General features: G+C 58.5%; 4 protein-coding genes and 1 pseudogene across 4 annotated transcripts in view; 2 read left to right on the top strand and 3 right to left on the bottom strand.

Annotated features, from left to right (window-relative positions):
* Positions 1–200: 200 nt before the first annotated feature.
* On the top strand, positions 201–713 carry ACA1_399890 (uncharacterized protein; the record flags this gene model as incomplete). Its single annotated transcript, XM_004333905.1, has 2 exons — positions 201–341; positions 372–713. The coding sequence occupies 2 exons, from the start codon at positions 201–203 to the stop codon at positions 711–713; spliced, it is 483 nt and encodes a 160-aa protein (XP_004333953.1).
* Positions 714–790: 77 nt separating this feature from the next.
* On the bottom strand, positions 791–1,309 carry ACA1_399900 (universal stress domain containing protein; the record flags this gene model as incomplete). Its single annotated transcript, XM_004333906.1, has 3 exons — positions 791–860; positions 935–1,056; positions 1,130–1,309. The coding sequence occupies 3 exons, from the start codon at positions 1,307–1,309 to the stop codon at positions 791–793; spliced, it is 372 nt and encodes a 123-aa protein (XP_004333954.1).
* A 315-nt stretch (positions 1,310–1,624) lies between these two features.
* On the bottom strand, positions 1,625–4,743 carry ACA1_399910 (annotated as a pseudogene).
* A 150-nt stretch (positions 4,744–4,893) lies between these two features.
* Positions 4,894–6,930, bottom strand: ACA1_399920 (MAP kinseERK kinase; the record flags this gene model as incomplete). Its single annotated transcript, XM_004333907.1, has 10 exons — positions 4,894–4,983; positions 5,067–5,112; positions 5,185–5,279; positions 5,363–5,482; positions 5,578–5,686; positions 5,781–5,854; positions 6,004–6,108; positions 6,204–6,317; positions 6,468–6,630; positions 6,827–6,930. The coding sequence occupies 10 exons, from the start codon at positions 6,928–6,930 to the stop codon at positions 4,894–4,896; spliced, it is 1,020 nt and encodes a 339-aa protein (XP_004333955.1).
* A 1,236-nt stretch (positions 6,931–8,166) lies between these two features.
* Positions 8,167–12,050, top strand: part of ACA1_399930 (Ras subfamily protein) — a gene marked incomplete at both ends in the record, with an annotated part of 3,977 nt that continues 93 nt past the window's right edge. Inside the window, 14 exons of the mRNA XM_004333908.1 lie at positions 8,167–8,187; positions 8,345–8,445; positions 8,673–8,810; positions 8,939–9,010; positions 9,086–9,152; positions 9,237–9,422; positions 9,545–9,649; positions 9,733–9,772; positions 9,825–10,108; positions 10,380–10,897; positions 10,971–11,217; positions 11,366–11,492; positions 11,585–11,728; positions 11,839–11,942. Coding sequence (XP_004333956.1) covers positions 8,167–8,187; positions 8,345–8,445; positions 8,673–8,810; positions 8,939–9,010; positions 9,086–9,152; positions 9,237–9,422; positions 9,545–9,649; positions 9,733–9,772; positions 9,825–10,108; positions 10,380–10,897; positions 10,971–11,217; positions 11,366–11,492; positions 11,585–11,728; positions 11,839–11,942 — 2,154 coding nt within the window. The remainder of the gene's footprint in view (positions 8,188–8,344; positions 8,446–8,672; positions 8,811–8,938; positions 9,011–9,085; positions 9,153–9,236; positions 9,423–9,544; positions 9,650–9,732; positions 9,773–9,824; positions 10,109–10,379; positions 10,898–10,970; positions 11,218–11,365; positions 11,493–11,584; positions 11,729–11,838; positions 11,943–12,050) is intronic.

Consider the following 12,050-nt stretch of genomic DNA (forward strand, 5'->3'; position numbering starts at 1 on the left):
CGTTTCCCCAACCACTTGGAAAGACTGTGTTCGGCACCGGCGTGCTGTACACCATCCGCGACGGTCACTGTCGCGTCCGAGGCTCGATGGGCGGCAGCTGCGCGGGGCTTGTTCGCTCTATCGCCACCAAACTTCGAGAGCATGGACCAATCCTGAAAGAGGAAGGGTCCGTCGTCGTCTACTGCTCCGTCTACCTCGAGATGGTCCCCTCTTCGAGTCCTCGCCCGCGCCGGCGGGCCAGGCGGGGGACGGGGACGAGACACCGCTCGACGACCACAGGCCCTGTTCCCCGAGTGGGAGTTGAGCGGGAGGTGAAGGTGGCCGAGGAGCACGAGGAGCTGGTCCAGAGACTACTCTCCTCCTGGTCGTAGGAGTTGGCCAAGGCGGAGGAGGTCGTCAGGGAGGAGTTGACCAAGGCCGACGTGCCGATCCCCAAGGCGCAGCGCTACGACCTGAAGACCACTTCGGGCGAGCTCTACAACTTCTTTGAGTTCGAGTTCAACCTCGAGTTGCGCGAGAAGGTTCTTGGCTCGCCAAAGAAGACGCTGGCCGCGACGAAGGGCGGGAGGAGGCCGCGAGCGATGCTTCCCGTGTGGCAAGCGTCGAGTAGATGGGGCATGCGGATGAAGACGAGCTCGAAGCCTACTGCAATCTTGAGCAGCACCAAGAATAAAAAAGCAGTTCTCGACGTGACGCAGAAGATGACAACGTAGAGGGTGTATTTACGAGATGCGAGGAAGGAGCAAAACTGGGTTGAGAGGTGAGTTGAAGGCGTTGTGGGCGGTCCTCTTTACTTGGCCACGATCACGTCGCACGAGGCGTGCTGCACGCAGTAGTTGCTCACCGAGCCCAGCAGCATCCTGCGACAGATTCTGTCTGTCAGTGGCCATTCTGGAAGCTCCAGAGATGAGCGATGAAGGGGAGCAAGGTGTACCTCTTAATGGTACCCAGACCCCTGGTGCCCACAACGAGAATGTCGATGCCGTGCTCCGTGACGGCGTTGCAAATGGCGTCACGAGGATCGGCCGATTCGAGGAAGAGCGGCTTGGCAGTGAACTGTGGAGATGGAATTAGGCACGGAGAATTGGTAGGTTCAGATGATCTTGTTCAAGGTGAGTAGAGGGCGTACGCCATCAGCCTCGGCCTTCTTCGTCCATGTCTCGAGCAGATCCTGCGCAGCAGCGCCCTTGCCCTTCTGCCCAACGGTCACGAAGATCACCTCGTCCTTGTTGGTGAGCAACTTGGCCGCGATGGCGTAGGCCTTGTTCGAGTGCTCGCTGCCGTCAACTGCAACCATGTACTTGGTCATCTGCACATCAAATTATAAAACATCTTGATTAACTCGCCATTTCTCCTGCCAAAGCGACCTCAGCCACCGACACGAACCTTGGATGTATTGCTTAGTGGAGGGTGGAAGCGGAGTGGGGTGTTGACAGACTCGTTGGTGAGTTGATCGATTCAAGATGGCCTGCGGGGCGGCAGGTTATATCAGAGTGTGTGTGGAATTGCGTGCTTTCTGCCCGGCTCGTTGACGAAACGCAACGGAAATCCCGCGTTCCATTCCTCGAATACCAACAAATATAGTCGACATAAAATGGAAATGGAAAGACTTTCTACAAATTGCTCAACAAGAAGGTGACCTTGACACCTTCGTTTTACACCAACTCCTCAAGGAGGTCGAGATCGCTGCCCTCCTCCTTGTCGGCGTTGTTGGTGGTGCCGTTCTGCTTGTCGGCGCCGGCGCTCTCCTCCAGGTCCATCTGCTCGCTGCCTTCATCGTCGTCGTTGTTCTGCTTCTTGTCCTGCTCTTCCTTCTTGCCCTTTCTTCCTTCTCCTTGGCTTCTTCCTTCTTCTTCAGGTCGGGCTTCTTCTCCTCCTTTGCCTCCTCCTCTTCCATCTTATCCTCCTCTTCCTCCTCTCCCTCTTCCTTCTTGGCTCCCTTCGCCTTGCTGCCCGTCGTCGCCTTCTTCGTGGCGGCGCCCTTGCTCTTGCCGGCGCTGGCCTTCTTCTCCTTTTTCTCTTCTTCTCCTCCTTCTTCCTCTTCCTCCTCGTCGTCATCGTTCACCGCCTTCTTGGGCGCGCGCTTCCTCTGGCGCGGCTTGACCTCCTCCTGCTCATCTCCCGCCGGGCTGGTCGGCACCGCGTAGTCCGTGAACGGCAGCAGCTTGTAATCCCTCAGACTGTCCAAGAGCCACTGATGATCATAACACGTGAGACATACAATCGCTCGAGCTGACACGACACACGACACGCACGACATACACGACACACGACGCACGACACACCAGAGATTGAGGCGAGAGGTGAGACGTACGTCTTCCTGAACGATGGGCACGGACTTCTTCTTGGGGTCCTTGGTGAACTTCTCCATCCAGGGCTCGTAGACGGCATCTTTGCCCACGATGCAGTAGTCGGCCTCGAGGTAGGACTCGGTCGCATGCCCGCCGGCCAGCTCGATCGCCCGCTCCAGCGAGTGCAACGGCACCCGCACGCCGCCGCGGATCATGACCCTCTTCTTCAGCAGCAGACCCTTGTCCTTATTCTGGGCTGTGTGTCGTGTGTGCACGCATGTTCGGTGTTAGCCTCCGGCGTGTCATTCATCGTGTGTCGTGTCGAAGAGGGTGGTGCGGTACCACGTGCGAGGCGAGCGGTCTTGGCGCCGGGGAACCAATCGTGGGCTTCGAATTTGTCCTCGGGGAGCCACTTGCCGGCCTCCATGGACTCGATGACCCAGTCCCACTTGAGCACCCAGATGCCCTTGGCCAGGGACTGGAGCACCTTCTCCGTTCGCTTGTTGCCGCCGCACACCAGGTGGGTGGCGTCCTCGTCGACCTGGGCCTCCCACATGATCTCGGCGCTCTTGAGCTGCGAGGCGATGTCGTCGAGCATGGTGCGCTTCTCCTTGTCCAGGTAGCTCGTGACGATGAAGTACGAGGGGAGCTCGACGCCCTTCTTGCCCTTGCCCTTGCCCTTTGACTCTCTCGGACCCAGCTCCTCTTCTTCCTGCTCTTCATCACCATCTTCGTCTGGTGGAGGCACAACGAGAGGTGAGCTACACACAACAGGCGACCTCCTCATCTATGCAAGTACTTGCACGTACCCTTCTTCTTGCCCTTGCCTTTGGTGGAGGTCTTCCGCTTCTTGGCGGGAGGCTTCTTGGACGCGTCGGCCTTCTTCTTGCCTTTGCCCTTCGCGCCCTTCTTGCCCTCGTCGCCCCCCTCCTCCTCCTCCGCCTCGTCGGCTTCGTCGTCGCCCTTCTTCTTTCCCTTGGCAGCTGCTGCTTTCCGCCCTTCTTGGCAGCGGCGGCCGTCTTCTTGCCGCCCTTACCGCCCTCCTTGTCCTTGTCGGCCGCCGCGGCGCGCTTCCTCTTGTTGCCCTTACCACCCTTCTCTTCCTCCTCCTCCTCCTTTTCCTCTTCCTCTTCTCGCCGTCTTCCTTCTCTTCCTTGTCGGCCGTCTTGCCCTTCTTCTGGGCTTCTCGGCCGCCGTCGGCGGCTTTGTCGCCTTGCGCTTGTTGCCCGCCTTTGTCTCCTCCTCTCCGTCCTTCTTCGTTTCATCCTTCTTCGTCTTCTCGTCGGCTGTTGCAATCAATGTAGTGCGAGAGTCAGTCATCAGATGCGTTTGCCTCAGCCCGGCAGCAAAGGCTCAAGAAAGAGTCGTTGGGGGTGGTACCTTCGGCGGCCTTCTTGGATCGACCCTCGTCATCGGTGGTGACCTCCTCGTCATCCAGCTCGACGTTGTCGTCCTTCTTGCCCTTGGCGGCGGCGGCGGCCGTCGTCTTCTCCTTTTTGTCGGCTTCATTCTTTTTCGCCTTCGCGCCGCCGTTGGCCTTGGCAGCTGCTCCCTTGCCGTTGGCCGCTGCCGGCTTGCCCTTGGCACCAGCCGCTTCCTTCTTGTCCTTGGCCGCGGCTCCGCCCTTGCCTCCACCCAGCTCGGCAGTGAACTTGTTGGCAGCCAGCAGCTTCTTCTCTTTCTCACATCTGTTGCGCGCAGGCCGAAGATGATCAGTCAGTTGATCTCGAGATTAATCGCGAGCAAAGAAGCAATTGGCGCTACGAACTGGGTGACCCATTCGGGCGTCACGGTGGGCACTTTGGCTTCGGTGGCCTTGTCGAAGTGTGCCTTCTTACCGGCATCAAAGATGAGATGCGTCGTCGGTCCAGTGAAGCGGGTTTGCACCTGGTGACGCGAGGGATGGTCAGCGCACTGAAGGTCCGTGTAGCGCAAACGTTGCTCGAGTGATTGAGGAAATGGGAAGAATGGGCACCTTGCCGCCAAGGGCTTCGATGGAGGCAGCGATGGCCTTGGCCTTGTCTTCGTCCTTCACGGCGACAAAGGCCTTGACCTCCTTCCACGACGTAGGCGCCTTGACGGGCTTCTTCTCCTTCTCACCACTGTCCTTCTTCCCGGCCGCTCCCTTGCCCTTGCCCGCCGCAGCTCCTCCCTTCTTGCCTCCCTTTCCCTTCTTCTCATCTTCGCCTTCTCCACCTTCGCCCTCATCTTCACCATTCTCTTCATCGGCTTCTGCGGCAGCCGCCTTCTTCTTCTCTTCGGCAGCCTTCGTCGAGGCTGCGTTCTTCCTCAGCGACAGACCGCCTCGCGGCTTGGCCGCCGGCGTAGTGCCAGTCGACTTCTTCGTGTAGGACGCGGCCGGCTTCGTCGGACTCGTTTTGCCCTTTTTGGCTGCCGCCGTCTCGCCACCCTCTCCATCCACCTCATCAAACTTGTAGGGATCGTCCGACATCTTCTTCGCTGTGTGCTACGCTGCCGTGGTAATTGTAAAACAGAAGATGCCAATCTTTTTTCGTTTGGTCAATTTCTTCGAAGAAATCCAATTTTTTTTGGATTCACGGAACAAATAAAATAAATATTTTTGTCAAACGGGCCGCAGGCACTACACGTCCATGTGATCGGCCAGCGCGGTGCGCACCCACTCGGCAACGTCCACGGGATCCTGATCGTACTTATGGATGAAGGGATGGTCCTGTTCATAGACATCGCATGGTCAGGCCAGGCACACAGTCAAGGAGTCGCGCCGTGATCCCTTCGCTAGAGCAATCAACGCACCAACAGTTCGGCGGCAAAGGGTCGCTTTGTGGCGTTCTTGCACAAGCTGAAGAGACCCCAATGTCAGCTAGCTTACATAACTTCAGTGAAGTGCGAGGTGACACCAGGGCGGGCGTACCAGGCAGCAACAAAGTCGCAGAATTCTTTGGAGAACTGATCGCCAGGCAGGGAGGGTGGGTCGTGGTTGACTATGGCGTCGTACAGGTCGAAGAACTGCACCACCTAGTAAAGGGAAGAAGCATGGGTGAATGAGTGAGTGGGTGAGTGGTTGGTGAAACAAGGTGGGAGCGGAGTACTTCTTTCTCTTTGCTTGGTGGTCGGTAGGGGTAGTAGCCCAGGGCGCACTCCATAATCGTCAACCCGAGCGACCACACGTCGGAGTTACTGCTGTGAAGCTGACCCGCGATGCGTCCCGGCTGATAGGCAGAGCCGCCACTGACATGTTAGGCCACGACCCTCGCACTCGCACTCGCCACGCAAGCAGGAGTGGAAGTGGCGGCTGAGAGCGTACGTCCATATATGTTACAGTGCCGGTGAATGTCTCCGCCAGCCCGAGCGTGTCCTTCAGTTGCGTGCTCACACCAAAATCCGAAACCTTGACCTCCCCTCGCTTATTGATTCTGTGGGTCGGACGACATGAGAACCAGCTGCCCGTCTTGCGACGCCTTACGATGAATCGCGACAGTGAAACGAAGGAGGCACCCTGCAACGTACAGAATGTTGGCCGGCTTGATATCTCTATGTACAATGTGCAGGTCCTTGTGCAAGTAGGAAAGTCCTCTGAGGATCTATGCACGGTGGTGTATGGTGTGTGTTGTGTGTGTGTGTGTGTGTGTGTGTGTGTGTGTGTGTGTGGTGTGTGCGTGTGTGCGTGTGTGTGTGTCAGTCTCTGCTTCAGTCAATGCAGGAGCCAGCTTCGGGCGGAGAGACACCGAACCTGAGCGGTCACTTTGGACAGAATGTTCTCCGGCAGCGGCCTGTTTTTGATCACGTCCGCAAGCGAACCGTCCATGTACTCCAGCAGTATGCGTATGCTGCCCTCCTGCAGTCGATCGAACAGAGAAACAGCCCAAAGCGAGTGAGCGAGTGAGCAAGAGGGGGTTCCACCGGCGATCTGGTAAGAGTCTAAACACGCACCTCGTAGCTGGCCCCATAGAAGGATACGATGGAGGGGTGCGACGACGAGTGGTACGTCCGCAGTTCGACAAAGAGCTTGTTCCGCACCTCTTCTGTCACGTCGAGCCCGATCACCTGACGGACAGGACCACCACCGTGTCGCCCACGGGTCAGACTGAAAGAAAAAGGAGGGGCACACCTCGTCCACTTCCACGCAAGCGGGCAAAAGTGAGGAGTGGGTCGGACCTTCATGGCGAGAACGAGGCCAGAGGGCCGGTGGCGCACCTTGCGCACGACGGACGAGGCGCCGGAGCCGAGGGTGACCTCGAGGTCCTCCAGGTCCTCGGGCTTGACCTCCAGCTGGACCGCTCGGGCCGCCTCACCGTTGATACGCAGGCCCGTCCGTCCGATGCGCAGGTCGTGCTCTGTCAGTTCTCCATCCTCCGTCCTGCAGGTCATCATGCAGCCCCGGGCGGAGTGTGGTGAGGGAACATGTTATCAAAAATAATAAATATCAAATCAAATCATATTATAAAATAAAAGATAAAAGCAAAGGGACATAACCCATTATTTATTTTATTTCTTGTTATAATTCAGCGGCCCGCATAATGTTATAAAGTAGAGCTTGAAAGGGGGGGAGGTACATGGAGCGTTCTGGGTTTTCTTCGTCGGGGACCTCCAGCGGTTTGCTTGTGCCGCTCTTGGACTTGAATTTGTCCAAGAAGCGCGCTCGCCCTTTCTTCAGCATGATGCCGACCTGCTCTCTTGCGTGTCGTTCTCTTCCTTTCTTGTGTTTTAGTTTTTATTGATTCAATTTTATTTTCTTGTGTTTTTTTGTTTGTGACACACAAAAAAACACAAATATGTTCGGGACATTCAACATGTTAACTGTGTTGCAAACATATACAACACAAGCTTCACTTGTCAGGTTTAACGCACACGAGGATGGTGAAGGTGTCGTTCCACGAGAGCTCGCCCTCGGGCAGGCTCGCCCGCAGCTCTTCGAGATCGCTCGCCAGCTGGTCCGCCGACAGGTGCTCCTCGGCCAGGTTGGACCAGAAGCGCGACGCCAGCAGTGTGAGCCACTCGCGCTTGGTCATCGACAGCGGATACTTGGCCTCGAAGGACTGCAGCTCGAAGCCGGCGGCCTCGATGGCCTCCTCCAGGCCGTGGCTGGCCCACAGCTTCTCCCAGGTGGCCACCATGCCACGCGAGAACGGGAACTCGGTGCGCAGCGGGCGCAGCATGATCACGACGCGCCCGCCGGGTGCCAGTCGAGCGTAGAGCGCGGGCCACATGGTGGGCCACTGGTCTTTAGAGATGAAGTGCACCATCTCCTTCATCAACACCCGATCGAACTGGTTCTGTTCTTCCTCTTCTTCTTCATTTCCGTGGTTGACGATGAACTCGAAGGCGCCAGCGACGACGGGCCGCAGGCCCTGCCTCTCGCGAGCCAGCTCTAGGAGGCCGGCCGACGGGTCGACGCACACGACCGGGTGGCGTGTCTGGAGGGCGGTGTGGAGGGCGTGGGAGAAGTTGCCGGTGCCGGCGCCCAGGTCGACGATGCGCGACGCGGCGGTGGCCGCCAGGTGCTGCAGGGCGAGGTCGAGGCACCAGCGGAAGTAGCCGCCGGTCTCCGTGTAGAAGGGGCGCGACTCGTATGCCGCGCCCTGCCCGTCCCAAAACCCCGTCGCAGTCTTGGTATCGTACTGCTGTGGCGCACCTGCAGTAGCGGCTGCGACCGCAACCTCCTCCATGTTGCGTTTGCTGGGCTTGGCATTATTTTCTTTCGTCTTTTCTTTGTGATTTTCTTGTGTTGACGTGGATTGCCACGTTAAAGTGGCCCGGTGTACCAGTGTTCGGCGAAGGGGTGCGTATTGACGTTCGCCGCAACTCCTCTTCGGCCGCCAGAAAACCAAGCCGCGGTGGGCAAGTGAGTCGCGCAACTAGGAGTAACGGAAGAGCTAGCGAGTGGTACACATCTATGCAGAACATCAAAGCGGTGGTACGTGCCCCTGATATCCTAGCCACGACACCAGAGTTATTAGTTGAATTAATTCAAATATTTTTTTTTCAAGCTCTCTTTCTTATTTTCATGTATGCCACCAAGCCAATTTTTCAATTAATTCAATTATGTCTTGATTTTTTTTGCACGTGCGCAGGTTGTGGGTGACGGAGCGGTGGGTAAGAGCTGCCTGTTGATATCCTACACGACCAACAGCTTTCCCGGCGAATACGTGCCCACAGTCTTTGACAACTACAGGTAAGTTCTACTCGTGTGGCATGGCCTTCCCCCTTTGTTTGACCGAACCAGACTCACGTCCGTATGTGTGCGTGTGTCTCGACATCAGCGCGAATGTGATGGTTGATGGGAGGCCGGTGAACCTGGGCCTCTGGTACGCGCCACGCCACGTCACGCTCTCCCGGGGGTGTGGCCCTGCGTTTGTGGTGCTCTCCCCAGCTAACCCCCGGTGGCACGAACGCCAACAGGGACACGGCGGGGCAGGAGGACTACGATCGGCTGCGGCCGCTGAGCTACCCGCAGACCGACGTGTTCGTTCTGTGCTTCTCGGTCGCCAGCCCGACCTCGCTGGAGAACGTCAAGAGCAAGTGGATCGCCGAGATCTCGTACGCGTCCTACTCACCAGCACCAGCCTTGCTCTCGTAAACTGACGACGACGACGACGACGACGACGACGTGTGTGTGTGTGTGTGTGTGCGTGTGTGGTGCGTGTGGTGCGTGTGCACCCACCCAGGCACCACTGCCCTGAAGTGCCCGTAGTGTTGTGCGCCAACAAGGTGGACCTACGCGACGACGATTCAATCATGTGCGCGGGCGACCCCTTTTTTTTATTTGTTTTATTCATAAAAGCTGATCAACTTTGTTGTTGCCTCCCCGCCAGTTCTCGGTTGAGGGACCGAGGCCAGCACCCGATCACCTACGACGAGGGAGCCGCCATGGCCAAGCAGGTGCGAGTGCTCTGATAAGTAAGTACTGGATCGGGGCTCGTGGTACTAACCACCTCCTTTGGACGTACATCCGTGGTGACGCAGATCGGGGCGGCCCACTACGTCGAGACGAGCGCGTTGACCCAGGCGGGCCTCAAGAACGCGTTCGACGTGATCATGCGGGTGGCCATGGGCGGAGAACGTGCGAGCTCCTACAAGGGCAAGAAGTCCAAGGGTCGCGGCAAGGGCGGCAAGAGCGCCTACGACGCCAAGCCCGCACTCATCCCTCCGGTACCTCCCCACTCTGTGTGGCTGCACCAAGCTTCAGCTGAAGCCTTAACATATCACCACACACGCACACACGCACACGCACACGCACACGCACACGCACACGCACACGCACACGCACACAGGTGTTGCCGAAGCCTACGCACGCGCCGTGGACCAATATCCAGACGTCGACGTTCGCCGACGATTTCAAGGGCCTCCTCGAGTCGTCGGCCGAAGCCGACGTCAAGGTGCGCGGCGCCCCGCATCTTTTTGGCCCTGACGAGTCGACGAGCGGGGGGACTGAACTTGTTTGAGGTTTATGTGGGAATAGTTCGTGGTGGAGGAGAGGGCCGTCAAGGCGCACAGGGGTGGTGCTTGCGGCCAACTCGCTCCTCTTCCGCCGCATCTTTGGCGCCGACGGAGCGCAATCGGCCGAGGCTACGACAGCGGCGGCAGCTGCGACGGTCAAGGCCAAGGCCAAGCAGAGCCAGAGCCAGAGCAACAAGGCCGCAAGCAAATCCAAGAGCAGCACCAGCGCGAAGAAGAAGGGAAAGGGCGCCGACGACAAGCAGCAGCAGCAGAAGAAGAAGACGAAGAAGAACAAGAAGGAGAAGAAGAAAGAGGAGGAGGAGGAGGCGAAGGTTGAAGTCGCGGACACGAAAGGCGAAGAGGAGTCCAAGGAAGCCGATGGCGGGGAGGAGTCGGAAGTGCCCGAGCATTTCCTGTGCCCCATCACCCAGGAAATCATGGCACGTCACACCCAACAGTTACCCACACCACACGCGACCGCACACAGCGCGCGCGCATGCGCGCACACACACACACACACACCACACACCACACACCACACACCACACACCACACACCACACACCACACACCACACACCACACACCACACACCACACACCACACACCACACACCACACCATACGCGACCGCACACAGCGCACACACTAACTGGTGCCACGCGAGTGCAGAAGGACCCGGTGCTGACGTGCGACGGTCACACGTACGAGCGAACGAGCATTGCCGAATGGCTGCAGACGCACTCGACCGCGCCGATCACCGGTGCCGAGCTGGAGAACAAGGCCCTGATCCCCAACCACCTAGTCCGGTCCCAGATCAAAGACTACCTCGACGCCCAGAAACAGGGCGGCAGCGGCAGCAAGGCCGGCGCCACTGCAGCCAAGCAGCCCAAGCCTCACTCGGCTCCGGCCGTTGCCGAGGAGCAGAGCGAAAGCGAAAGCGAAGAGGAAGAGGAAGAGACGGAGACGCAGCACAGGGCCGACGCCGACCCTTCGGTGCCGCCTCTCCACCGTCAGATCAATGCCGGCCAGATCCCCGGCTTCTCCTCCATCCACCGCGGCCGTACGTCTGGTGGTGGGGAGGAGGGCGTCGCCTACACGATCGGGATCAGCAAGCGCGTCAGCCACGCCGTCTTTGCCAGGGTGCTCGAGTTCTTCTACACCGGCATCGCCACCATCCGCGACAAGCTGTACAGCTTTGCCCTCTTCTTAACCCCTTCGACCACCCGCTTGCGCTGCGCAACTAACGTGTGATGTGCGCAGGGACGGGGTGCAGGACCTGCTGGCGGCGGCGGAGCTGTTCGGGCTCGAGCACCTGGCGACAATCTGCCGCAACGTGATGGACGACAGCGAGTTTCTCAACCCGTCGATCGGGACGTGGCTGAACGACGAGGCGGGGGCGGTGGCCAAGCAGCTCTTCCTCAACCGGCCCCTCTTCTCCGACGTGGCGTTCGAAGTCGAAGGGAAGCGCATCCACGCGCACAAGGCCATCTTGATGGGCCGCTGCAAGGTGCTCGCCGCCATGTTCTCCGGTCTCTTTGTCGAAGACTCCCTCGAGTACACCGCACGCACGCACGCACGCACGCACGCACGCACGCACGCACGCACGCACGCACGCAAAGTGACACCTGTTGCGCTGTTTGCAAACACACGTTCAGACGATCCCTATCGGAGACACGTCGCTGGAGAGCTTCCTGGCCTTCCTGGAATTCCTCTACACGGACCACTCGCCCATCTGCGAGAGTGGAGACTCCGTCGGCATTCTCATCCTCGCCAACCGCTTCGGTACTTACCCGTTGCGTGATATGTGTTGCGTGTTGTGTGTGTCGTGCGTGTCGTGTGTGTCGTGTTGCAATGAGGCTCATAAACGTACACAGGGCTGCCGCGACTGGTCACCCTGTGCGAGCTCTACATCACCAAGGAGGTCGAGACCGCCACCAGCGACGGTATCGAGAAGGCCGACATCGACGTGGTGGGCCTGCTTCACCTTGCCGAGCAGCACAACGCCGACCAGCTCGTTGGTACGCACACGCACCTCTTCAAAGAGAAGTGGCTTCTCGCCATCGTCGTGGTTGTTGTCGGCTGCCCGCGAACCACTGTGCCTGTTTTGATGTCATCAACTCGAAAACAGGGTTCTGCCGTCACTTCATCGCGTCCAACTATCAGCCCATGAGCAAGCGGCCCGAGTTTAGCACCCTCGAAGGCGAGAACCTCGAGTACATCGAAGCCAACCAGGTGCGTGTGGTCCACCTCTTCCTCTGCTTTCTACCATATCTTTCTACCCCCGATGCATCCATCCGGTGCGAATGAACATGAACCGCTGACGGTTCTCGTTTCGTCACA

Source organism: Acanthamoeba castellanii, assembly GCF_000313135.1.
Source record: "Acanthamoeba castellanii str. Neff unplaced genomic scaffold scf7180000084775, whole genome shotgun sequence".
NCBI classification, from domain to species: Eukaryota; Discosea; order Longamoebia; family Acanthamoebidae; genus Acanthamoeba; species Acanthamoeba castellanii.